At 43.8% G+C, this 27,927-nt stretch overlaps 1 protein-coding gene across 2 annotated transcripts; it reads right to left on the minus strand.

Moving 5' to 3' along the window:
- Window positions 1-750: 750 nt before the first annotated feature.
- SHCBP1 (SHC binding and spindle associated 1) lies at window positions 751-27,518 on the minus strand. Of its 2 annotated transcripts, none has more exons than XM_077185127.1 (13): window positions 27,451-27,518; window positions 11,946-12,134; window positions 11,300-11,415; window positions 10,470-10,678; window positions 9,593-9,685; window positions 8,638-8,871; window positions 8,366-8,531; window positions 6,982-7,102; window positions 3,931-4,062; window positions 2,967-3,085; window positions 2,009-2,095; window positions 1,442-1,583; window positions 751-1,200 (listed from the first exon to the last, which is right to left on the minus strand). In XM_077185127.1, exons 1-13 carry the CDS (start codon window positions 27,479-27,481, stop codon window positions 881-883), a joined length of 1,959 nt encoding a protein of 652 aa, XP_077041242.1. In that variant the 5' UTR covers window positions 27,482-27,518; the 3' UTR covers window positions 751-880. The 2 variants fall into 2 exon arrangements, with proteins under 2 accessions (XP_077041242.1, XP_054496931.2); XM_054640956.2 differs by lacking the exon at window positions 27,451-27,518 and adding an exon at window positions 12,702-12,850.
- Window positions 27,519-27,927: the final 409 nt, after the last annotated feature.

A 27,927-nucleotide genomic window follows, 5' to 3' on the forward strand; every position in this document is an offset into this window, starting at 1 on the left:
CCATCATCCCACACAAACTGTGTGCCTGCAGGCAAGGCCAATGGGATCCTGGGGGGCTTTGAGAGGAGCACTGAGCAGGTCAGGGAGGTGACCCTGCCCCTCTACTCAGCCCTGGTGAGGAGCACTCAGTGCTGTGCCCAGCTCTGGCTCCCCAGTACCACAGAGACAGGGAGCTCCTGGAGCAGCTGGGGGTGACACAGATGGTGAAGGGACAGGAGCATCTCTGGTGAGGGAAGGCTGAGGGAGCTGGGGCTGCTCAGCCTCGAGAAGAGACTGAGAAGGAACCCCATCCCTGTCTGTCAGTGTCCAAAGGGAGGTGTCAGAGCACAGACCAGGCTCTCAGCAACAGAACAAGAGGAACAGGCAGGAACTGATGCCCAGGAAGTTCCACCTGAACATGAGGAAGAACTTTCCCATGCAGTGACCGAGCACTGAACAGGCTGCCCACAGAGAGTGTGGGTCTCCCTCACTGGGGACATTCCACAACAATCCTGGACACAATCCTGGGCCATATGCTCTGGGATGGCCCTGCTGGAGCAGAGAGGTAAGACCAGATGACACACTGTGAGCTCTCCAACCTGACCCTTTGGTGATAAAGCTGACTTTAAAAACAGAGACAAGACATTGTCTAGAGCTCAGCCAGGCTTAAAATGAAATGCAAGGGAAAGAAGTACTACATGTGCATCACAAAGGCAGCTCACCCAGGAGATTTAAGGTGTGGAGAAGATGGAGAGAAGAACCAAGTGAGTTTTCAGCCCCAGTCCTTTAATAGGGATTACACTTGGGTAATAAAAGCATAACACCATAATACAACTCTTGGCATGTGACCTAACTAATAACTGTACAAATCCTACTGCAATGGCAGCAGGAATCATGATAGTCAGAAAAAAAAGATACCAAAACTTCCCTTCCCATTCCATTTGAACTGATTGCCATCAACAGAAACAAACATTTCCTGTGACATTAAGTTGTCATCAGCTTCTGTAAATCCCAGTTCACTCAGTCTTTTCCTGTGTATCTGTTTCTTCTTTGCAGAAGTAGCCCCAAGTACATTTGCAATTTCAGAGTTGTTTTCAGCTTGTTCAGAAGTCTCAGCTCGCTTATAAAGCTCCAGCTCATCAGTTACACAGCCAGGTTGTTCTTGCCTGGAGCCCTCTGCACAGGCTGTCTCATCACCTGCCTGGGTAGGTTGTGTACACCCTAAGGCAGGAAACAGAATGTCATCAACAGTCATGCAAAGCAGCCACACCATTAAAAAATCCTGGAATTAATTTTCTTCAATCATAACATTGTCAACTCATCCCACTCTTTGGTACTTCATGACAGCCGCAAATTTCAAAGTTATCAAGTATGCAATCCAAAAACCTGAGTATATGAAGCATGCAATCCAAAAACCTAGACTTAGTAGTTTCAGGAGTTTCTTCTCAGGAAAGAAAAGTACCTTCTGTTTCCTGTGCTGAAGCATCCTTCATTTCAGAGGGCATTGCTGGTCTAACCAGGACCACACCATATCCTTCGTTATTGTGGATCATATTGTTAACCATGGTTATCCTGGGAGCCTCATAAACTTCATCCAAGAAGTTCTACAGAAAAAAAGAGTAACACATCATGTCCAGCAACAGGGACACAAAAATCTTCTTGTTTTAGGTAGAATCAGTTCTCTGTATTAGCTAGAGCAGGATTATTTGCCTACACAGGAGACATTGTGAAAGGCATTTTCTCTTTCTGGCAGATAAGAAGTAAAACCAGGGAATTGCTGGAATGGATAAAAATGAAAATATCATACTGCAAAGCTGCTGCAAAGCTGTCTGTCTGTAGGAGGGGTTTGTCTTTGCAGAACTGGTTCATCCAGCAAGGACCAAGGCAAGTGCAAGGCAAGCATCATGTGTGACAGATGAGAGTTCCAGCATAGCACAGCAGGGTCTGAACCAAGCCAAACCTACTGGCACTAATTGCAGCAGTGATTAATTAGCTTTTGGCAAACCAGCACCATGTGACTGGGACTGACCTTGACCAGTATTCCCTCCTTGCAGTGGTGGATCCCATTGTGCAGCAGGGTGCACGCACTTCCTGGATAGATCTCCACACCAGCACCCTACAAGACACAGTTGGTAGCAGTTCACAAGGAGTTTAGGCACATTTTTACCCTACAAGACACAGTTGGTAGCAGTTCACAAGGAGTTTAGGCACATTTTTACCCTACAAGACACAGTTGGTAGCAGTTCACAAGGAATTTAGGCACATTTTTACCCTGCAAGACACAGTTGGTAGCAGTTCACAAGGAGTTTAGGCACATTTTCCATTGAACTTGACCACTCCATGGCACATCTTTGTGTTCAGCTACCAGTTTGCACAATGCAAATCTGTATTACCCCTCCAGCTTCACAGCTTTGTTCCCATCTCAAGCAGCAGTACTCAAGGCTGAGGCCCCACAGCACGGGGCACCAGACCATGAAGGCCTGCTGAAGAGCTTGTGCTTGTGCTTTAGTGATCCCTCTCAATACCTCAAGCTCCATCATTCTTCAAAATACCCAAAGAGTATCAGAGTCCATTTTTGTGTTCATCATCCCTCTGTAAGAATCAAAGGTGTCCAAAAAGGGCATTTCACTTGCAGAAACAGAAATGAGAAATCTAGCTATGGGCAGAGAGACCAGAGAATCACTACAGAAGCACTGCAGGACATGCACCAGCCATGCAGCAATGATTATTTCACAGATGTCCCCTGTTACTGCATCACTTTGCTATCATCACACACAAATCAGCCTGAGACATTTCACTAGATTTGATAAGAGGCTACAAGACCCCTGAGACCAGTCTTGATTCAGTAACATGTAGCTGTCCAAAATGAATTTGTAAAGGTTCTCTCCAGAGCAACACAGGCCACCCTGTGACTGACTGCACTATTTCCAGAGATAAACCTTTATTTTAAATTAGGAAATAAGCCAAAGTTCAGAATGAGTGTGTACCTTTGCCCCATAGAGATCTGAGTTTCTCATCAGTAGCTCAGCTGATGTCCTCACTGTTATTCCAGTGGTTTCACACTGTAACACACAATTCTCCAGTGCTGTTTTCCCATGATGGACATCTACATACACAGAAACAATTACTGCTGAATGAACCAGTTCTGAAAAGACAAACCCCTCCTACAGACAGACAGCCTTGCAGCAGCCTTGCAGTGTGATATTTTAGTTTTATCCACTTCAGGTTCAATTCACTGATTTGCTCATGTGTGGTTTGAACTCATGCTGCTTTTCTGGTCTAAGCAGGGACACTGCTACAAGGGAGCACTGGTTGGAGATCTGTCTTACAGGTTGACTTTTTTAATTATGACAGCAATAATTCTTTTCATTACATTCCTAAGAGACTTTTGGATTCAAAAGATATTAAATAGATGCATACAAGTGTTAATAAACATTTTAATATGTTTTAAACCCAAATGTCTGTCTGTTGAGGAGAAATACTAGTTAGCATCTTCTGCAAAGACAAGGCCACAGCCCATAAACTCCTTGGATACAACTCAGTTGAGTGTCAGCTTGAAGGTGCTGGAAACAAAGTGTGCTACAGCATGTGCTGCTCCTCACTGGAGCACTGGCTGGGGTCAGCTACAGCTGAACATTGCCATGGGGGCTCCTCTGTGCAAAGCAGAATTGTTTCCATTTCCAGGCAGCCTGACACAGGCTGTGCTGCACTCAGCACCATGCAGAACCATGACCAAGTTAATGATCTTATCCCAGTAGAAGAATAAAGCATAAGAGCCACAACACAAAGTACAAACAGAAGGTATTTTGATTTCCACATCATAAGCAATTTAAAAAAACGGGGGAAGACTTGATATGTATACCTGCAGGGCTCCTCTTGACAACACTGGGCCCCAGCTTTAACTCTAATTATGAAAGAGTCACAAAAAGGTCAAGATACTTTTACACTTACTTAAAATCCCCTCCACAGCATCATGCTGCACTAACTTCAGATTGGAGATCTTTATATTGGCTCCTGTACAGTCAAAGAAGTTGTCTCCCTTCCCTTGTTTTTCTATCACGACATCATCTGGCAGGCCATAGCCTAAGGGCAGAGGTGAGAGACACAAGCTCAGAGAACATCTGGTGACAATGAGGTGCTCAGAACACAACAGACATTTAAATCAATGACAGAAGTTTAAAGCTTGATGTTTTAATGCCTTGAATAGGATTTTCAACAAGTGGCCAGGCTACACCTTACATCCCCTGTGTGCCAAGGTGCAGGGACTCCAAACTAAACTCAAAACTTACCTTACTTGAATGGCACACAACAAAATGCAAAGTTATCTGAGAAAGTTGAACAAATGGGTAACTGAGCTCACATCTGCCAAGGCCAAAGTCCTCACTCCCAAAAGTTACCAACAGAGCAGGAGGGATGCAGGAATTGAGGACACACTGGCATCTCCAGTCTGCTCTCAAAGGACAGAAGTTCACTTCAGCAGGCAGAGGTTCCCAAGAACACAGAGGGAAAAAGCAGTCACACCACAACACGGGGGAAAAAAGTGCAAAGGGCTTGAGATTGTTAGCATGGTTCATTCAGCTTCCCTATTTACATGGAATTTGGGGGAAAATTCAGTGCTCCTGTGTTGCACAGGCTTCCAGATTAATTCAGTTTAAAAAGCAGCTTTCACAAGCACATGCCAACATTGATTTACTAAACCATCCGCAGTTGTCAGCATTTAAGCACTTACAGGAAAATTTATGAGCATGTAAAGCTTTTATTGCTTGTCACTGACAAGAATCATGATAAGGAAAGCAATAATGCCACATCCATTACAGCAGCACGAGCCCTATCATTTTCTGAAAGCACACACAGATAAGAAGTGCCCGAGCAGGATGCCAGCTTCTAACCAAGTACATAAATAAATAAACAGTGCCACATGCAAGTAGAAAGGTTAAAAACAAAATGAAAATAAAAAGCTTTGAACAAGAGTTGGCAGAAAGTTTTAAAGACAGGCCATTGAATGCAAAGTTAAGTAATTGATACTTCAACACATGATATTACCTAGAAATCTGTTCCCACTGCTACTGATTTATGGTCACCCCTGAAGAGGAGGTGGCACGGGGCAGTTCCAGCATGCAAAAAGAGAGCACCACAGGATGGCAAAAGTTTAACTTCTCACCACTACAGAAAGAGGTTATTAACCAAAGCAGGAGTTTTAGGAATGACTGTCCTGCAGACTGCCTGCAGTTTTCTAGCAGTGCCCTTAGCTTGCCTCGCACCTCACCTCTAAAGCAGCAGCTCCAGAATGAAGATCCACCTGCTGCCCAGTGCTGCTCACTGCCCAGCAGGGCTGTGCCCCTGCCTGACCCTGCTCCAGAGCAGCCAAAGGCCACTGTCACCCACTGCCACTGAGCACAGCTGATGCTGCAGGTCCCAGCCATGGCACAACCTTGGCACGAGCAGAAGGGAAGCTCTCAGGTGCCTCTGCAGCACCTTCTTGTCTGGCATGGAAGTTATCTTCATCACTTCCTGCAGCTGCTACTGCTTTAACCTTATTTAGTTCCTGTAAGGTTTTATTTATCCCTGATTTACTAATTTTCATACTTTTAACCCCAGTACTGACTTTACAGTAGCTGGGAAAAAATAGAAGCTTCTACTAAGCAAAATGACATATCTTTCATGAGTCACCCCTCCATCCCAAAAAAGCCACCAGAGCAGCCAGCTGCTCAGATTAGTGCCAGCAGAGTTTGTCTTGATGCTCCTACTTCAAATGTTCCTGCCTGCTCCTACTGGTATAATACCCTATCTAACAGGAGTCCTTATAAGAAGATTAAATACCTGACAAGTACTTCTTATTCAGAGCATGATTTGTACTAAAAATACATATTTATATGCCTTGCTTCTTAAAATAGAGTAGCTCATCCTTTAATGTGTGCTATGCACCATTTGTATTTCAGTTTCCTCAAAGCTAGAAAAGCAATAAATAGCACCACGCACAATTTCAGAACAATGTCATTCTTGAGATAAATAAAGCACTTTATCCATGTCCCTTGTCCTGCAGGTGCACTGGTTATCACAATGTGTGTCTGCATAAATCAAACACACACAGGAGATGGGTAAGAAAGAAAATGACTCATAAACAAGAAGGGCAAGAAAAATAAAGTCCAGAACAGCAGGAAATTAAACCCTCAGCCTTCTTCTCATTAAGAAGCTTTGACAAGATAAAAATGCAACTAAATAAGTATCTGAACAGCTGCAGAAGCTCCAGTGATAAACACACTGTAGCACTGCAACAGTGTGCGCCTGCCTAAAGCAAAGGGATACACTGAGAAATCAAGAATGGTGAGGGAGAGACAGCAACATATCCTAGGCAAAGCAGAAGCATTTAAAACACAAATATTTTGCAAGAAAAATCCTAAAATCACGTCTGTTGTTTCTGTTTCTGTGGAAAAAAATGTGTTAATCAAAAGCTGCCTCCTCCACCCATGTGCTTCAGCCACTGCAGAGCCAGGCTGGCTGCCCCTGGTCCCAGCAAGGATCAGTAAATCCTCACTGCACATCCTGGCCCCTGCCCCCTGCACTCCCCGGGCTGCACCAGCACGGGGGCTCAGGCTGCCCTGAGGCACATTCACACACTCAGAGAAGAACAAGGACATTTCTCAAGTACTCCTGAGTTAGTAGAAGCCTCTCAGAATTTCTTCTCTGTTTCCACTATTACAACCATCAAGTGCCTTAGGTTTCTGTTGAATCCTCTGTATTACCTATATAATCACCATTTATGCAGACAAAAAGGAAATTATGAATTTGCTATTAATCAGCAAAATCTGCAGTTTATCTGCACTACAGCTAATTAAACAGTTCACTCCACCCTGAATTAGGCACAGGTCTACAGCAGAAACAGGAATACTTTGAAGGAAAAAAGCTCCTGGCAAACTCTGCAAAGAGTAAATCCTTACACAGAGCCAGTTTAAGACATTCCATTTACTTGTTTAAGGACCTTTAGACTAGCAAACCTGCTACCTTCCAGCTCTATTGAATCAGCAATGGAGAACATGCCATCCACAAAATAATGGCCAGGACAGATGATGACTCTGTCTCCTTCATAGCAGGCATTTACAGCTGCTAGCGGATCACGGTGGAACTGCAAAAGACAAAGAAAATACAATCAGCTCCCAAAGAATGTGTAAAAAGGGATGCATTTATGCCTGGAGAGCTTGCTTCAAATGAATGTTGCTGCTTTTGCTTTAAAGAAACCCTTTCAAAGGCATTAATAATACAAAATTTCTACTTTGAATTCAAGAATTGTAGCCCTCTGCAGACAAAACCAGCCTTAACACATGACTTTGATGTTTGTGTCACTTCCCCCAGGAGAAAACTGGGGCACACACAGATAAAAGAGCACAAGCACCCCAAAGCCAATCTTCACAATGGCCTTGGTTCTAGGCCAACACTTCAATTGTGCCTAAGTGATTTGCCACGAATTTGCCATGAAGAAATAGATGACAAAAGGTAAAGAAAATAAAAACCAAACAATTCAGCAAGTAGATCAGAGCTAGTCTGAATACTCCTGTGTTTGCTCCTGGTACGAGTCACCCCCAGACAGAGTTCAAATACCACAGTGGTAAATAGTGCCCATATGATCCTGTTCTTTGATAAAGAGGGTAGGGTGATATCCTTAACAAACATTACTGAGGGATTCCATGCTGAAGTATGACAAATAGTAAATAAAAACTACACATTTATTGCTTCCCAGCAAATTCCAGGGTAAGCATAATAAGAGCACTTTTTCAGTTGCCAAGTCAGAAAATCAGATTTATAGCCTAAAAGTTACTCCAGGATGTTCCCCACAGCTCTATTCTGGCAACCTGTAATTCATGAATGATCAGAATATAGCAAATCATTTCATTTGGGTCCAAGGAATTCAGCCTCTTCTTAACTGCTGAAGTAGCAAGTCTTGTATGAATTCACGAAAACTAAATGTGGCTGCTTCTAAAATAAATGTATTTCCTACACAGTACCAAAGCAAGAAAACTATGCTTCCTCCCTCAAACCCTAGATCATTATCAGCAGCATCAAGAGACATGGGCATTTCAAAACTAAATTCAAGTGTCATGCCTTACAGTGATTCATTGTAGAGTTATTAGAGGTTCATCTCATTTCCTACACACAGGAAGCTGCTTGTATACCCAACAGGCACAAATGAATTAAAAGAAATTATTTGAATCACACAATTTTCCTACTTATTGTTTAAATGACAGTGGGGTTTTTTTGAACTGACAAAACAATCCCACCACTGTAGTATCTTGCAAATGTAGTATCTTGCACATGGTAAATTAACTTATCCTTCCACATTGCTTCTTGAGAGGAAAAACTATTAGCAGACAGACAATTCCTGCTACTGCACCTGTATTTCTAAGGCTCCACAAGATTCTGGGCAAAGTTTGTCTCTTGTCAACAGCTGGAGCAGATTTGCGTTCATGTTCCAGGGCACAACATGAATGACCTTGGCACCGGTTGATCTCAGTCCTTTAGCCTGGAGGCTGCCATATTTTTGGTAACCAAACACATACCTGCAACAAAAGTAACAGAGCCAACAGCTCTTCCTTCAGTCCCCACCTCCTCTGAGTTCTGTGACTCCCCTTAGGAGCCTCCTCCCTGCACAACCCCACCAGTTACCTCAGCAGAGGATTCTCAATCAGTTTTAGCCTCTGTTTTATGTGCATCACTTGGTCATACAATTTTAGTCCTTCCACCATGGAAACGTTTTCTGCTTCTGAGTCTGAATCATTGCTTGATATGCTGTTCCTCACATTTAAAAACTTCTCATAGAGCTCTTCACATTGAGATAACAAGTACTGGTAATCAGCTACCAGCCCAGAAGGCACCCGGTGCTCCAGGATGTCATAGTGCCTGCAGTTCAGAGCAAGGGGTCAGCACAGGGCACATGCACAATCCCCACAGACCAAACGTGAGACTGGACAGAACCTGAGGGGTTCTGCATCAGTTACTTGAGACAAGCTTCTCTGCAGTCTACATCAACACTGCTCCATTTTATTTGAAGCAGCAAAATCAGAAAAAATCTCAACAGATACAAACATTTTACTTTCTAAACAGCTGCCCACCCACCTTGAGAGATTGTCTACTATCAGAAACTCACCCTAAAAAAAAGGCATAAGCACAGCCATTAAAAAAAGTAACAATTTAGAAGGTAATATCTAAGCCTTTATTAGAATAACTGAGAAGGATTCATACACATTCCTCCCGGAGAATGATCAATTTACAAACTTTTGTTTACATTCAGCTCTGTTGTGGTTTTTATTTTATGCCCAGAGGTAAAAGTGGAGCATCCCATGCCAGCTTTTATTAGGATTAAACTCATATGAGTGTGAGGATGACTACTGCTGGGTTTGGGGCACCACCTGATGGAACACCAAGGCTCAGAAATCAAGTGGCAGCCTCAGTTGTGATCTCTTTCCATACAAGATTTTGACCAGCAGGCAGTGAATGCTGTTAAAACAAACCTGCTTTGGCTTACAAGTCAACAGGGGCTTTTTACACCTAATTGTGAGTCCCTATTGCCATGACACTTCCAGTGGTTCTGCCCTAAGAACAGCCAATGTGTAGCACTCACAGTCTCAGTCGGGGCTCAACGCATCTCACAAAGTAATCAAACTCATCCTCCTCCTCCTCGTCCCAGGTCCTCCAGATGCAGCGGTAGAAGAACCTTGGGAAGCAAAGTGTTAAATCACACAAGAGAGCAGAGTCAGCAGCACTGGAAACACACTGTAACCAAGCTGAGAATTCACCTCCCTCTAGAAATTCATATTACTGTCCCTTAGGCTGCTCAGGACACACACAGTCATCCTTCATGCTTGCTGCTTACCTGCAGAAAGAGTTTTACTTTGTGTGTCTAAGCTCAAAATTCATAATAACCTGTGTTCTACTTCCTCAAAAGGGAGTGAACAGCTAAAACCAGGTTTTGAAAAGCAAGACTGACACTCTTCAGATTCTGAGGCTTTCTGGCTGTTTGGTTTTGGCCAACCACCCTTCAGCTAAGCTTTTTTTCTGACAATGTAGGTAATTCCTCCTATTTTAGCTTTTTTGTCCAGTCCCACAGCCTATTTGTAGAGAGGTTTCAAACAGCATGTAGTGCTTGAAAGAAAAGGAGGTAGAAAAGAGACAGATGATAAAGCAGAAAAAACAGAATATGTGAAGAGACACCTAAAGAATAAAGAGCAAATTTAGGGGAAGAGGCAAAATGCAGAAAGAAGAATGGGACAAGAAAAAGAGAAAAATCCAGAAAAATGTTAATGAAGAGAAAGAACAGTGTATCAGTCTACAGGTGATACAGTCCAAAGAACTCTGGGGCCAAAAAGAGAGGGAAAGCAGTCTCCTCAGAGCACCAGTCACCAGACTGACTTTGGAAAGCTTGGCTTGTGGGGCTGCCAGCATGGCCCAAGAATTCAGGACAGAACCCACTGGGTAGCAGCAGGGTGCAGTTGTCCTACCTGACATGCTCTATGGCTAGGGCTGTCTGGTCAAACTCTCCTGACTCATCATAAACAACAAACAGCTCCTGCAGCAGGATCTGATGTTCCTTCAGCTCCAGGAGCTCCTGCATGCACTCCAGGGTGAAGCTGCTGTCCTGGGACTCGCACAGGAACGGCTCACTGAGCTGCACAACTGCCTTCAGGGCTGGGAAATTCACATTCACCACCTGTGGGAACAAACAGCTCCGAAATCCCTCAGAACTGCAGAGCCAGCTCAGGGAGGAGAACGTGGTGTGCCTCAGTCAGGGCCATGCTGGGTCCCATTGACCCCACACAACCAACACAAATGGCACCTGACAGCCAAGGCCATCTCCTCAGCTGAAGTGATAACACAGAGTTAAGCTTCTCACAACTCCACAGCTAGAGAGCATTTTCCATATCCAAAATCTCATTCAAATCCCTCATAATGCTCATAACAAGGCCAGTAAGTTGCTTTTCCCAATCCCTTTTACTTTTTTTCTGTTGCTGTTTTTAAAAAATGCCAAAAGCAATATCCTCAAACTCAAATCCATACTTCACAGCCCTTTGCGACTCCTTTGAGGGTCATTTTTCGAAGTGCCCATAGGATACAAACAACCCAAAGAGACAGTCTGGGCCAGTGAAAGCCATTTGGTCACTAACTGGGCAGAAAAGAGCTGAGGGGCCACAAAGGTTTTCCCTCCTCAACCATGTGATGGAACTGCAAGTTTGAACATCCAAGACCTGGACATTGAGAGACTTTGAGAAGTCTGTTAGGGAGGTAAGTTATGTAAAGTGGAGACAAATGCCTGAGCAGCAGCGACACTCACCCTGACGAGCACGTCGAAGACGTTGGTGCGCCAGATGGCCTGCCAGCCTGAGGGCTCCAGAACCTTCTCCAGGTACTCAGCTATGAACCGCTTCGCCTCAGAGGCTCTGCAGTCCACTACAAGAAATTCAAGACACGACATTTATGCAAGGAATGGAAGGAAACTCCTCCAGATCACTGGAAAATGGGAGTCAACACAATTGAAATGTTCCTCTACCACCTCTAAAGTTGGACTTCATTCTGTTATGGTCGCGATAACAGAATAGTACTAAATAGATGATAATACAATGGTATTAAACACATAACATGTGCTTTATCTAAAACAGATTTACAATACACAAAAAAAATTTTAGGAAGACCAGCTAAAACAAGGCACAGCATCCACTACTTACTTACAGTCATGCCTTTCCATCATTCTCATTTTATTTTATTTACTTATATCAAAATTACTGCCTCCTGGTCCACCAGTTAGAGCAGCTGAGGTTACAGCATAAGCAGGCAGGATGTTTTCTATATGTTTTCCAGCCCCCATTATTAAAGGCATCTCACAGCTTAATATATACAATTGACTTCATTTAAACTGAATTGTTTGAAGTTACTACAAGAAACCTAGCACTACCTTACTTTTGTATGAAAAAATTACTTACCCAAGATATAATCCTGGTAAGCGCTGAATCGCTCATAAAACAAAAGATGATCGGTGTGAAAAATATCCGGGAAAAGCACGTTCCCGTCTGGCACAGTCCTTCCCAGGGTAGTCCCCGGCTTGCCGCGACTGCCATAGTCACTCCAGGAGTCAGCACTGCAGTCACTCTCGGCATCTTCCCGTTGCCGGTCTGGGAAGAGGAGCGGCAGTAAAGCAAACCCCACAACCTGTCACACCACCACTCACTCACTCCTCTGTTCCCAAAGATCTGCTCAGCCCAAGCTCTATCCTGAACCTGCCTTCTACAGCACTCCTTAACTTACCCTTGGGGAAGAGTTTCAAACCCACACACGTTCCGGGCCGCCCATTGCAGCGCCGTGGTAGGCATTGAGAAACACACCAGAACTTCACCATTAACAGGAAAAAAACTCCGCCACACTTTAGAGTTGATTTGTAGGGCTGATTTCCAGAGCCCTCGTTTCCAGCGCGGTGCCCACGGCCCGAGCCGGGGTGCGGCCGCGGGTCCGGCCGGTGCGAGGGCCGTCCGGCCAAGCGGGCGTTACCCTGCCCGGGGCGCGGCCCGCGGGGGATCCGAACCGCGGCGGAGCAGCCCGGGTAGAATGGCCTGACCCGGCCGCCCCTCCTGTCCCCTCCACGCCGCTGCATCCCTAGGGCACTGCCCGAGCGCGGGGCGCCGGCTGCCCTGCCCTGCCGGCTCCCCGCGCCCTCCCTGCCCGCAGGCACACACAGCCCGTACCCTCGGCCTGCTCGGGGCGCTCCCGCGGGACGGGACCGGGGCCAGGAGCGGGACCAGGAGCGGCGCCGGCAGCCGGCGAGTCCAGGCCGTCCCCCTGCGGTCCCGGCGGCCGCGGCTCCGCCATTCCGTCCGCTCGGCTTCAAACCGCCCGGGCAACTGCCGGCGCCAGCGCCGCGCCCTCATTGGCTCGCGCCGGCAGCGCCCCGCTCTGATTGGCCGTCGGCAGGCAGCGCCCCGCTCTGATTGGCCGTCGGCAGGCAGCGCCCCACTCTGATTGGCTGTTGGCAGCGGCGGCCGTTGGCGCGCGGGGCCCTCCGCAGCCGCCGCTGGTCCCGCGCTGGCGGGGCTCGCTCCGGAACCTCCCCCGTCCGGCACAGCCGAACCCACGAACCGCCCCGGCCCGGCCGGCAACGGGCGTTCCACACTCAGCCTGGCGGCCGGGCAAGCTGCCATCCCTGCCGAGAGCGGATACACAGAGCCCGGAGAGGAGCGGCCGAACCGCGAAAAATGTAAAAGCACCCAACAATCAGCGCCCACAAATAACAGAATGGAATTCTCTGGAGCGCCGGGCCGCCCCGCTTTGCTTCCAGCCCTGGCCGGTTCGTACACAACAAGCACCTGATCAGGATGTGACACACCGGCCTGTGTCATGCCCCAGCGCTGCTCCCGGGGCCACTCGGCGTGTTCCCAGCTGTGACAGTAAGGGCCGGCGGCGATTAAAGCCAAAGCAATAGCTCCGGAACAGCGGCGGCCACGAGAGGGCTGCCGTGGATTTCCGACAGGCGATGGCACCGCTCCGTGCCCGCTCCCAAACACCAATGCTGTTCCACAGCAGCAGCAGCAGCACCGTGCCCCTTTCCCACACACCAATGCTGTTCCACAGCAGCAGCAGCAGCACCGTGCCCCTTTCCCTAACACCAATGCTGTTCCACAGCAGCAGCACCGTGCCCCTTTCCCTAACACCAATGCTGTTCCACAGCAGCAGCACCGTGCCCCTTTCCCACACACCAAAGCTGTTCCACAGCAGCAGCAGCACCGTGCCCCTTTCCCTAACACCAATGCTGTTCCACAGCAGCAGCACCGTGCCCCTTTCCCAAACACCAATGCTTTTCCACAGCAGCAGCAGCAGCACCGTGCCCCTTTCCCACACACCAATGCTGTTCCACAGCAGCAGCACCGTGCCCCTTTCCCAAACACCAATGCTGTTCCACAGCAGCAGCACCGTGCCCCTTTCCCAAACACCAATGCTGTTCCACAGCAGCAGCAGCACCGTGCCCCTTTCCCAAACACCAATGCTGTATTAATTCTCTTAAGTAGTGTGTTAAACATAGTTTTGAGTTATAAGAAAATGTTAAAATAGAAACTATGCTATGTAAGATATATTTTTTAAAGAAAGGACTTGCAGCGAAATAGCAGCCACAGGACACCTAAATCTTTCAGAGAAAAAGAATTTCTTGCCCTCTTATCAGAAGAAACAAACTTCTTCCCGCCTCGAAGGCGCTGTTAGAATTCAGAGGAAGAAGTTGATGATGACCAGACAGAATCCTGTGTTTGAATGGAATTTATGCATCATGTATGAAGTGTATGAATATTCAACAGGCTGTTGTTTTTTAGGGTTAATCCTTTGCTAACGGGTGTCCTTGTTCGGGCTCGTGCTGCCCAGAAAAAGTTACCCGGACGTCCGTAACTCTTTGTCTCTATTGTCTCATATTGTCCGAATTCAATTTGTCCAAATTATTATTACTCTAATTGTATTACTATTTTTATAACCATTTTATTACTATTAACTTTTAAAATTTTAAAAACAAGTGATTGGTGTTTTTCACAGTTTAGTCACCAAGAGGTTTCTGTTGAATGTTGTCAGAATTTAACCATTATACCGGACATGGGTGTTTAAACATACACATATAGTTGCCATCTATCACAATTAGTTACAAAATTACAGTTAAACATCTGAATCCCTCTCAGAATCTCATTGGCAAGGTCAGGCTTTCAGAGCAGAGTGTGTTTGTAAATAAAGTTTCTTTATATTAGCACGTATTAAGTACTTCAGTGGAGTGAAGGGATGCCATCCAGTGGGATTTTCACAGGTTGAAAGGGGCCTCTTGGCCAACCTCATGCATCTGAACGAAGCCAAGTGCAAGGTTCTGCACAGATACAGGCTGGGCAGAGAATGGACTGAGACTATTCCTGGGGAGAAAGACTTAGGGGTGTTTGTGGATAACTATTCAACCATAAAGTTATGGCTATGGAGGTTCCCATATTTAGATGTTTTGATTATTTTTCCCCTAAATAGGTACAACGAATTCAGGGACTCCTCAGGGCTTACAGTGGGAAGATCAGTTCTTCCTCACCAAGGTGAAACATTGGCACAGTGTTGAGATCAGGACAACTCATTTACCCCTATTTGTTTTGTTTGCAAAATAGCTGGGGGCAGGTTGTGTTCCATTATATGAGACTTCCACACTGTTTGGTTAATTTCCCCCAATCCTTGTAAAGAGCCGTTTTTCTTCAAAGAAACACAGCCCTGGTCATTGATTTCCAGAGCCAGTGACTGCTGCTGCAAGTGTCATGGACATCCTGAGCTCCATTTGGTCAAAAACTCCTCTGCAGTTGGTTTCCTTCCCCTCATGTTGGAAATAGGAGCAGTGCTCTTGTTGTTGGAGACCTTCCACTGTCCAGCTTGCACGTGCATGCAGAGTGCAGACCATCAGTTATTTTCCTGAACTCAGCTATTTTTCTCCCTACAATGTTTATCCATCCAATTTATTATTGAGCATCAATTAGTGCTTTCCTGAACCTCATTTGGTAACTCACAGTCTCCTTCTGCACAGCACACTTTCCTTTTACCTCAGCTATTCTTTTTTGCACTCTTTCCCAAGCTTTTTTTCCCCTGTGTAAGACTGAGCAGGTCTGTGTGAAGTCCAGAGGACTGGCAGTGTTTCACATGGAACAATGACACTCCTGAGTTTGAGAGAAGGAAGGGAAAGTGCTTTTCCTCACTCTCTGCTCTCAGCCCTCACACTTTTGAATGAAATCTCACTGCTGCTGCTCCTGTGAATGAGATGGATCACTGAGATGTTTCTAAAACCCTCAGCCTTATCTTAGGCCCCAAAAAAGATTTTTTTCACCTGCTGTTTCCCTTGAAATACTAAAACAGTGAAGGGTGCTCATATGCAGAACTCTGTCTTTTGAAATCTGGAATACTTCAAAACTTGACATAGCAAATAGAGTTTGAAAATCACAGAAGGTCATTAATTGCCTTACAGAAATTAACACAAGTGCAGCTACAGAAACCTAAGGAAATGCAGAGAGGAACTAGTGTCTTACTACTAAAAGATAATTAATTGTATTTTGGTATTTCAGTAATTTTAACTGAAGAAACACAACAGTAAAACAAACCCCACAAGTGGGATTTGGCTCATCTGGGTGTCCCCAGACATATCACAGATCACAGTAGTTCCAATGCAGGTGGCACAAAGGCATCAGGGATGGCTCAAAGCCTGGTGCTAACACACCCCACTGGGTAAGAGGAGCCTCAGCTCTCCACAGTGCAGCTCTGGTGGCTCCAGTTATTCCAGGTAAGAGCATGCAGCCAAGAGGGCCAGGATATCCCTGCCTTCCATATGTGGGCTTGTGAAAAACCCACACATCTACAGGAGTACATGTGATAACAAACTCTGGGTCACTCTCAACCAGACCTTCATTGTGCCACTGATCTTCCTGGAGCAATGTCTGCTCATGCCAATTGAAAATCTGATCCAGGGTTAAAAGCTTGAAGAAAAATAGTAGAGTGTTTTAGCCAGTGTCCTAATCCAAAATTAAAAAAAAAAAAACTTCATTATAATTTGCTGATGGTACTAATTCTCTTTTATGGACATATACATATCTCATTTGAGAGTAGAAACTATTTGTGCTTTAAAATGTCTTAAAATAGAAACTTCCCAACCGTGTCTTAGTACAAGGCAACCTTAAACTACAACAAATTATTTTATTACATGCAACGAAAAAAAATCGTTAGCTAATATAAGGCTTGCAAATCAGAAAATGTCTCTGAAATGTGGGGAATAAGCAGCTGAGCCAAGCCAGCAGAGATGTGACAGCCATGGGAAAGAAACAAGGATGCACAAAAGAAATGTAGAAGGAGACCACCACATAAGACAGTCTAACATTCCTTATACCTTTCTTATTTTGGCACACATCTTCTTTGTTGCCATGGCAATCACTGGAGTCTTTCTAAGCCTCCATTTCTGCACTGTAAAATGCAGATAATATTCTTTACTGCATGTATTTCAGTAATGCATTGCAAACCACTTTTATGGCAGGGCATGAATGGTGTCACATAACTGTAGATTGCTGTTAATTAGTTGGCTTATTACAGACTGGGTTAGATAAGTGGTGGTTTTTGACAGGAATCTCTTCGGTCTTTAAAATTTTCTTTTGTAGCAGTATAAACTTAAACCATTGTAAACTCAAATGCATTGATTCTTACCAGAAAAGCAATTGAATTTTTCAAACCTGTTCTCAGTTCTTTTCAGAATCTTCTCAATATTGGCTTCTTCAGGAAGATACTGGGTGGCTTTAGGATTGTTCTAACAGCCACTTTATATATAAAAACCCCAATAACTGCATTTGGATTTTCATGTTAATAGACCATTCTTCTCTTGCAATTACCTTTACTGCTTCCAAAATTCTTGTGTCCTCCTATCAAGGAGGTGGTAAAAGAGATTTTAGCCCTTTTGCTCATTGAAGAGGATACTGCAGTTCTGTTTACAAGATCCACTGAAGAGCAGACAAAGGAACATTCTAGAAGACCTGCTTTGAGCAGGGAGATTGGATTAATGACCTCCAGTGGTCCCTTCCAACCTTACCCATTCTGTGAGAATGCTTCAGTAGAACTGGGTGCAGCTGAGAACTGATCTAAGATAGGTGGGGGATTAATTTTTCCACTTTTTCCTTTCCTTTCCATTATTTTACACCTATTGAGACATATCTGCACCACAGCCATGCTCTCACCTGAGGGAACTTTCAATCTAGACACTGATTTACATAGGACTCTACATAATAATGGAAATTCAAGTTCATACAGAGTGCTTGACTAAGCCTGACCTGCAACAGAAACTATTGATCATGCCCCCTTGGGACTGAGAAGGGCCCTTCCTCAGATACTCCTATCTTTGGGAAAAGGCCTTGAAAGAGCCAGGAAACTCTTTCTGAGATGTCTCAAAGTCATCAGGAGCACCAGAGGCATAAAACAAGGCTCCTGCAAGGTGTTCCTGAACTGACTGCAGAGTACAATAGGAACACAGCCCACAACAAAATGTTCTCTTTGTTTGGAGAGAAACAATAGGCAGGCAGATTTTTCCAACAGATGTTAAAATTGAAATTAAGAATTGATGGGAATAAATAGAGGCTTTGGGCAAAACCAGAAACTGTAAACAGGCTTCAGCTTTATGACTAATGCTGTGAGATTCATACATCAGGCATTTACACTGTATAACAGAGTGAATGCTGGTTTTTGCCTCATTACTCTCAAAATTCTCACTGGCATTACTGACTCCTCAACTTCCTGCCCCTCCAGAGCTGCTGACCACATCTTTGAAAGAATAGCTAAGATGCAGTCATTAAATGTAAAGATGAAATGATGATAACACCAGATGCAGAATGCAACAAATTGTTAGGCACAATTATGTCAGGAAGAAGGCATGATTGAAGAGAATGAAAATCACTTGCACTAGTGATTTTGCCTGATCATTGCACCTCTTCATTCACTGTAAACAAAACAAAATTAAATTTACTAATGATGCAACAGAATGCAGCTGCTGGAGATGGGATATGTTGTTTTGATCTACACTTCCTTTTATCTCAGTTAAAATTTTGAACATGGCCATTTAAAGGCAATTCTCCTATATTTTTGTGATAGTTCAAGTACTTTAGGTTCTTTTTTCCAGAGGACAGCTGTGTTGTTATCTTGACAACTAATGTGTAGTAATGACGGATTTAGGTCTTAAAAATTAGCTACTAAAGTGTGTCAGAAAAGAGATGAATTAGCCTGAAGTGATTTCTGACAAACAGTTGTGAGGGGGTTTTTGAGCAGATGGCATTTGGGAGGTTGGAGCTGTGTCAGTGCCACCAGAGCAGTGAAGACACACACACACTCCAGCCTGGGCAGGAGGAGCCACAAGAGAGAATGCAGACTCCACTGCAACTGTGGGTTTGCTTTTCTGGTGTTGACTGGGTTTTCTGCAATCTGCTTAGCAATTTGTGCATAATCACAATGATCCTACTGCATGATCCAATAATGACACAACCCATAACTACATACACACTTAAATGGTAAAGCCAATTCTTGTTCTAACACAATTCTGAAGATACTTGGGAATTTAAAAAATATGTTGAAGGCCTTTCAAGAAAAAAATGTGTTTCAGACAAAATACAGGTTTTCTGCTCAGTAAAGCAGGTACTGGGGTACATTCTAAGGTCTGTGGTTCATAAAACAATAGAATATGGGACCCAGTGATTCCAAACACCAGTGGCCCCACCTGTGGCTGGAACAAAGCTTGCTGGAAGCAAGCAATAAAAACCCAATTAAAGCTGCATTAAAGCACAGGCAGTAGAGGGTGGCCTAATTCCCCCAGCTCCCAGGCAGTCCTGCTGTGGTGTGCTCAGCCCCTGTTCCAGCAGCTGGTGGCACAGGGAAGATGGATGTGCCCAGCTGGGTGGGAAGTGCCTGGCAGTGTGGTATTCCCAGGGGATGAAAACTAGTTCTTGTGTGTCCTTGACATGCTGACAAATAAGGGCTGACTGACTTTGAACAAAGTCAAATGCCTGTCTCCTATCTCAGCTGTGACTCACTAAATATGCAGCCTCCTGCTAGACAGGTAAAACTCCAGCATTCCAAATCTTGTCCATAAAAAGCATCTTTTACTAACATCCTTCTCTTGGTATCAAGCATTCTGCAGCACTTGTAACCACACCCCTGGCACGTGCCTGTCACTGACTTTTTCATGCCAGATTCCTTCTATCCATTAATTCCCTTCCAAGTACAAAAATGTGAGGTTCTCACGTTGGCAGTGGCAGCAGTACATCCCCAGCACAGCTCCCTGTGTGACACAGCAGCTCCTGCTCTCCTGCTGCAGCCTGGAGGAGGGAGCAGGCACTGAAACACAGCTGATGACCTGAGAAGCCTTGAAAAGCCTTCACAGGAATATATCATCAATATGCTTCTAACAAATGTGCCCAGTGAGAGATGCTGCTTCTGCCAAGGCAGCACACAGACTCCTCTCCAAAGCTGCCAAGAAGTGGCACAGTCCTCAGTACCCCCATCACAAAAAGTGTTGCTGTCCAGGAGTTAACACTGGTACTGAGGCAGATCTTTCACCTCTGAGAAGATAAGGCTGAGAGGGGCTGGGAGAGAAAATGTTTTGTTCAGAGCTTTGCTACTGATAATAGGAAGATAACAGCAAGTGGTTTTCTCTAACTGTATCAAACAAACCTGGTCCCAAATGGAATATCCCATATTTATATACATTTACCTTCTATATGCCTCTATATCCATCCTTGAATTAATCAAACACTGCTTTTCTAGAACTCTGCTAATACCAACACATGGCCTGGCTTTTCAAATTTTAGAATAGATCAAAATGAAATGTCCCAGATATTTCACTGGAAAGATTGAGAGGAGTTACTTTACTCATCACTTGTCCAGTTAGCCTGGTAAAAACAACTTGTCAATTCTGTCCTTGCCAGAATTGATATATACTTGGGAATGATAAAAACCAGGAGCTCTTAAAAAAAGGCCAGGACCAAGGCTGTTATTTTCAGTGTGAATCACACTACAATGCCACTTACATTGAGCTGTTGTACTGCATGGACACCAACAAGTCCTCCAGAAACTTGCATAGCCAGGACAAAACTCAAGGATAAAGCACAAAAATTGGGGCTGAAAGACCAAAACAGTAGCAGTATCATATCATATCATATCATATCATATCATATCATATCATATCTTATTCTAAAGTAAGAAGGCAGCCTGGCCCCACTGCTCTCTTCCAAGGCATCTCCCTCCTGATGCCCAAAAGGTAGGCAGGAAATAAATCCCCATAGACCAATGTCTACAGAGCAGGTATTTGTTTATTGCAGTGCCAGTGGTGAGTGTTTTGTGGCTAATTGGCTTTGCACTTGCCATTTTTTCATTAGTACCATACCTATCTATCTCTAAAGCAGGTGGGTACCTGGTGAGTTTTTTCTTCTTTTTTGTCTATTTAGCATTAAGCAACTAGTTAACAATATACTAGCCATTACATTGTATAAAAAGTTATTTCTATCTGCTTGCATAGGTATAAAAAGCTATGTATGATTCAGGTTAGATAGGTATCAGATTATACAGATATATAAAAACTCATGATTTAGGTTATATTGAAATCAGGTTACATAGATATCTTATAACTCAAGCTATATAGGCACCTTGTAACTTTGATCTGTTATACAGGCATGACTCAGCATGGCTCTTGTTGCAGGCTTAACACCCTTAACAGTTACTGCAGAGCCATGAACTTCAAGTATAACAGAATTGAAAAGTGCAAATATCAGCTCAGAAACAGGAAACCTTGCCCAAATTATTTCTTTGCATAGTTTGTTGGTTTTTAAGAGGGATCCTGGTCAGATAAGGTCATCTGGGAATAGCAGCAGATCCTTCAAAACAGGAAGGTTTTGTTGCAACCAAAGCAGATGGAGACACAGAGCCCACAGAAAGCAGCATCTGGAAAAGTCAGCTGCTTCATTTAAAGCAGGAAGCAGCTCTGCTGGTTTTAGGTAGCCTTGTTAGCAAACTGGGACAGGAGTGGAGACTGCTCAGGATGTGGTGATGAATGTGCTATTCTGCTGCCTCTGCAGCTGAGGAAAACACAGGCTGTTCAGGGAGCATCCCTCCTGACACTGGCTTAGGAGCAAAGTCTGTGACATTTTGAACACGAAAATGAAGCTGCTATCAGCATATCAAATTGTGAGAGTTAGTTAAAGCAAAGACTATGACCATAGGGAACAAAACCACCCTTATTTTTCTTAGTTTCATGTCACAGATTACTCTTTAGAAAAATATTTTAAGATGGCACCTTCTGGTTGGTTTTCTACCACTGATGATTGCCAAGAATCCCATCCATTGTACATCTCTGCTTCTATGAAAAGTTCCTGTGCAGCCACAACCTCTGCATGATGACTAAAGAAGAGAATTCTAGCAGGGAAAAAAACCCAACAAAACCCAACAAACCAAAGGGTGCAGAAGAGACACACAGGCAACTTCCACAGATGTTGATGAATTTCATAGGAAGGCAATGGGAGCTTTTTCCTTCTTAGCCAATAACCTCACATTGTTTAAGTGTTGCCATTAAGGCTGGACCCCAAAGGGTGGTCACAGCCTGAGCAGATGCATCAGAGCTTGATTCTAACTGTAAGGAGCCCTTGAAAACCTACACAGGTGATGAAGAGAAAAATGCCAATAACATCTGTCATCAGCAATTGTAACATATTTTCTCATTTACCATAGTGTCACCTCTCATACAAACCAGCATGGATCAGCCATGATCAGTGTAGGCTGTAACACCTCTGAGTAGCTGAGAAATGTTAGACCCTTTTCACCTTGATATTTTCACAAAAATTCTTCACCCTGCCCATGGAATAAATAAAGCTATTGCTGGATCAGAGAAAATCTGAAGGTTGATCTGGTGGAAGAAAACTCATTAATCTCTATGATGAGATGACAAGCTCACCACATAGCTAGAAATGCAGCACCTGTGTTTCCACTCCATTTCAATTACATTCTTTGTACAAATAATAAAACTGAACTCATCATCAAAGGACGAGTATCAAATTTTAATACAGCAGATTTTTTATCATCCTTCTTACAAGCAAGATGAAAAATTAATTTGATGGATCTACACTGTGTCCCATCAGACAGACATGGATGGTTGAGTACTGCCAGTAACTTCAGGCATCTGTAAATTCAGGTTGCAGTGTTCAAAGCCAAGGTCACTCTGGGTAGACTTTGGGAAGCACAGACCCCAAATGCTGGTGTCTTGATTAAGCCTGGGAGGCAGGTACTGTATCATCTCAGTGGAATTTAGTAATTCACACCAATACCCCTGCAGAGCAACAAATGAAAAGACATGTAATTCACTGAAAATTTAGACTGGGAGGTGAAGCTGTGTGAAAAAAATGCAGAAGAGTCTTATTGATTTCTATAAATCCCAAATCACTTTCTTCTTCTGACCATCTCTTAAATATTTCATGGTCAGGACCAAACAAATATTCCACTGAAATCTGGGTTTGACTCATAGACAGTGTACACAGGTTGCTGAGGTGATAATTTGAAAGCTACAAGCATGCAGAGCAATGTCAGAAGCTATTTTTTTATGAGTCAGACATAATAAATACACACACATCGAAATACTTAAATTTCTTGATTGAAAGGTCAAAACTTTTTGGAAATGCTTAGGGAGGAAACATTAATTTTTTTCATAAACCAGATGAGGTCACTTGGAACATGAAAGGAAGTATTCATGAAATCACAAGTTAAATCAAAGTGTTAATATTAACAGCTGAAGGAAGATAAAAGAGAGGATGAAATTCCCAGCCCTAGAGTGGCATTGAAGGGTGGTTCAATGACTATAAAATACAGTGCAAATCTGAGGGCAAGACAATCCCCCTGATGATAATTACCAGGTCCTGGTATTAGCAAGAAAAGGGCATTTCTATCATTACAGATGTACCTAGAAGAAATGTTATTACCCATTAAAGTCCCCTATTATTCTGCTGTCAGTTACCATCTGTTAATGAAGCCTTCATGATCTGACAGTTCATTCTCTAATTGTCACCCTGTGCCAGTCTCTGGTTCACAGCACACTGTGAACTGAGCCTTCCTATATTATACATTTCATGAGCTGAGTTTGCCAGGCTTCACCTCTGATATGATCTTTATCTCCTCCCTAAGTGCCATCCTCCCACACAGCCAGCCCGTGGCTTCAGAGAACCCTTTGTGGGCTGCTAAATTACAGACTTCTCTGCTCTTCTGGCACTGCAAGAGTATCCTTATGATCAGGCATTTCTTTCAAAGTTTGCAAGTCTCCTGTGAGACAGTCAGCTCGAATGTTTGTCATTAAGAGGTATTTAATGCTAATTATCCTGCCATTCCTCAGCTCTCTCTCCAGAGTAGTTTTTAAGTTTCCATAAATACCAGCTCGTAGCTCTGTTGAATAGCACCCTTTCAGAAATTTGTATTTTTTCCCCTCAAGACAAGGCTGCTTATACTGAGAAACCTGTACAGCCACATTTATGTTTTAACACCTCCTATGTACTCTGATATCTCTCAGATGCTTCTCTCCCATGTGATATTCTCACCACTACACAGAGTGAGATGCTTTGGGTGTGTGTGGCATTTTAATAAAAGGTCCACAAATATTCAGCACACTGAGAGGGAAGCCACAAAAGCTGGTCAAAAGGAAACTCTCAAAGAAACAGATTTTAATTACTGCTTTTCTCAATTTTAGATGGCAAAGTCTTCTTTGCAAGGGATGTGTATATGCTGGAATTCTACAATTAGAGCACTCTCCAGGGGAATAAAATAATAGGCCAGGGGTTATTCATCAAAACCCAAAGCAGGTGTCCAAATAACCAGGCTGCAATTCCCTCTTCCCCCACTCTCCCTGCAATAGCTGTCACTGCAGCACCTCTGGAGATCTGGGCAACTCAAGCTCAGTTTTCTCCTCAGTCTTTCAGCTTCCATCCTGAAGACATGAATGAAGAGAGGGCTAAATGCTTGTACCTCTGCCACACCACAGAAGGAAACATGAGCCTCAGCCACACTGCAGTATAACCAAATTTCACCTGTGTAACTCAAACTTGCTGCCTTTTCAGCTTTGAATGGTCTGACATCAGGCCAGGTCTGTGCCCTGCCTCCCAACACCAGTGGCTAATTCTGACACTCTCTTTGATCTCTCTTCTGATATCCCTTCCTCCAACACATCAGGTATCTCCATTTAGTCACTTATGAATAAGTGTTTTCAGAATTGATGTTCATTTATTATTTAATCTTACATTGTCCCGCTGGATGGAGTTACTCTGAATAGCAAAGCCCTAATTATGTTTCCCTTTGATGCAAGAATTCATCAGCTGGCTCTGGTTATGATCAAGGCTGAGATTTTGAAAACCAAGGGCTAATATAGGAACATCCAAACCAGATCAGGCTCAGGCACTTAAATCCTGTCTCCCACAGAAAGCTTTGCTGGGAAAAGAGCATGAAAGCAAAGCAATCATATCATGATTACCTCCCCAGAATGAAATGTAGCTTCCCCAGAACACCCTCCTAGTCTCCAAGGATTTGCAGTACAGGGAATTCTTGAGAATGAAGTTGCAGGTTGTGTAATTACCCTCAATGGATAAATTTATGGTCGGGATTTAAATGAACTTTCAGTATCCACTATGCCCAGTGAGTTCTTATACAGATGAAATGCATGTTTAGAGATGCTGGGGAGAATATTGTGAGTCTGTGCTTATTATCAGCTTGCCATGCAAATATCCTGTATCTCCTGGCTGGAGATACAGAAAGCAGCCTTGCTCCAGCTTATTCCTGGGGAATGCCATCTACTGGTGGAGAAGAAGTTGTTGTGCAAATACATTCAACTGCCAGAAACACTGTTTGCCCAGAACTTGAGTATCTCTCTGACTAGCATTGCCAGATTAGCTGGACTATGTATCTGGACATTATCAGTGCAAATAAAGGAGGTGACATGCCAGGGGAAAAGGAACTTTTCCAAGGATTAGGGAAGAATAAACTAAAAATGTGAAATAAGCCACAGTCTGGGTACCTCTGATTTTTGCAATGCTCTCATCACCAATACAATGTTAAGAGATATTTTTGGAAGTCTGTCCAGCCCTCACTGACTGTAATCAGAGAACATTTGGTTCTCTGTAATGTACTTGCAGCCAAGAGACAAAATCAGGATGACATCCTTTGATGCTGGCAACATAAATGAAATTGCCTAAGCGAAATACTGATCCATGAAGTATCCAGGCTAGGAAGCACATCCATGACAAAGATGGATCCCCAGACTGCTGAACTGGTTATACAGGGTACCAGGAATAACAGGTAAAACTGCTGAATGAATCCAGAAGGAGCAAAAGGAAATAAAAGTACTTGCAGTATCTGTATTTTGTTACAATGCTGCTCAGTTCTAATGAAATTCTGGAGTAACCTTAAGGCAATTGCCTATGGGATGACTGTTTCTATTTACTGCAGCCTAATAATCCAAGTTCATTAGTTAAATCATATTTCAAATCTCTCATCTGTATTCATCAAACTCACAAGTCTTACTTCTTGACAAATAGTTATTAAAACAATAAAGCCAGACATCAGGGGGGCCCCAGGCTCGTGATGCTTGGATGGATTCCCATGGAGTGGGACATGGCAATTGTGGCCCCCCTGAACTGCACAGCACAGAGCAGACCCCACTCAGCCCAGCCTGGCCCCTCTCCCCTCCCTCCTTGTGTCACATGTGAGCACAAGAGGCTTTCCTTCAGCAGCAAGTCACACTAGAAGAGGACAGAAACCAGTTTGTTGATGTCTGAGCAGGCAGTGATGCCTCCCAGCAGGAACCAAAGTGCTGCAGTCTGCTTCCTTTGTGCCAGAGCCATTCCCTTGCAGGTGCCTTAAAACCAGGCTGGGATAACTGCACCAGCTGCTGCTGCTGACACCCACACCAAAGATGCCACAGCCTCATCCCCCACAGGACAAGCTCTATGGATGTTTCCTTACTGAAGAAAAGAAAGTTCCTCCTTGGTAAATGGTTGGACACACTGTGAACTCTGAAGCAGATGCCCTTCCACTGGCACTGGTCAAACAGTTGATTTTTCTCTGCATGTGTGGGAACAAGAAGAAAATGTGAACTGCATCAAATGCAGGAAGACTTCTACAGAACATTTTAAAAAATGAAGGGAATCAGTAGGCAAGCAAAACTCTGGCTGGCAAAGGGTATAAGGCTAATAGGAAATGCTCATGGAAGAATTTAGTTTTCCTCATTCATTTAACTAGGATCAGCTCCAACAGCAACATTTGATTTCCCAAGTGATAAAGCCTTACAGGCATTTTCTCAGAGAGTCTAAAATCATTCCTTTTTTCTTGGCCAAAATACCAATCATTCATAGCAAAAGGATAGTTGACAACAACCTTTAAAAATAAAACAGGACTATTAACAAGTACATATTTTGTCAAGATTTGCAAAACTACTAATGCATAGTTTCTTTTAAATAAGTGAAGGTTCTAGCTATGGCATCCCCTTCTAGAAGTGTACAACAATTTCCCTTTAGCTTCAGTAAAGCTTTGGTACCAGAGAGCATGTGGCACACCAAGGAAACTGCCCCCCATGTGGAAGTATCTCTGTAAAGAACAACAAGAAGAACATTATGTACACTGTGCTATTTGCAAAAGGCACAATGACTTAGCTTTGGGTTCAGATGCAGGCAAAGACTCAATGTAAATATATTTATTACCTTACTTAACTGGAAGAAGACACCAGAGGGGTCTTCAGTACCCTCTGGCCCAAGAGGCTCTACAGCCAGCTGGAGTGTACCCCCTCTCCAGGTGGCTTCCCAAGTATTTTTGGAAGCTGATTTTGGGCTGTTCTGGAAAAACAGAACTATCTGTCTGCCATGTGGGAAAATTATTCTGTTTTTCTGTCATTGCTCTGGATATACTCACCCACATATGCTGGAGTCACGGGAAATGGCATGATTCAGACAGCTCTCAGAAATTACGGAAGGATGTCTTTGGAAGTGAAAACAATTTTCAGGAAATCACAGGGGAAAAAAAAAGTTAAAATTTCAGAACACATCGGTATTGATATGCCTTGAAAAACAACACTACATCTTTCATTTTCTTGGGCTATTGTCACTCCTCTTTACTAACTCTAATAATTTACATATCTTAGAGCAAGAAAATGCTTGAAGTCTGGATTTTATGACATGTTGTTCTGAGAGTGCTGCCCACCTAATGCACACTTGTATCACTAGCACAGTCTTCAACAATAAGTCTCCAGAATGCAGAGTTATGGACCGATAGTTCTTGCTTTTAGGAACAGAGTTTTGTTAAGACATCATCCGCTGCCAAAGCAGCAATAACAAAGGAGCTTTTAAAGGCAGTAAAGGCAATTATGGGACTTACTGAGAATCTCAAAAT

This window comes from Agelaius phoeniceus, chromosome 12, assembly GCF_051311805.1.
Source record: "Agelaius phoeniceus isolate bAgePho1 chromosome 12, bAgePho1.hap1, whole genome shotgun sequence".
NCBI lineage: Eukaryota > Metazoa > Chordata > Aves > Passeriformes > Icteridae > Agelaius > Agelaius phoeniceus.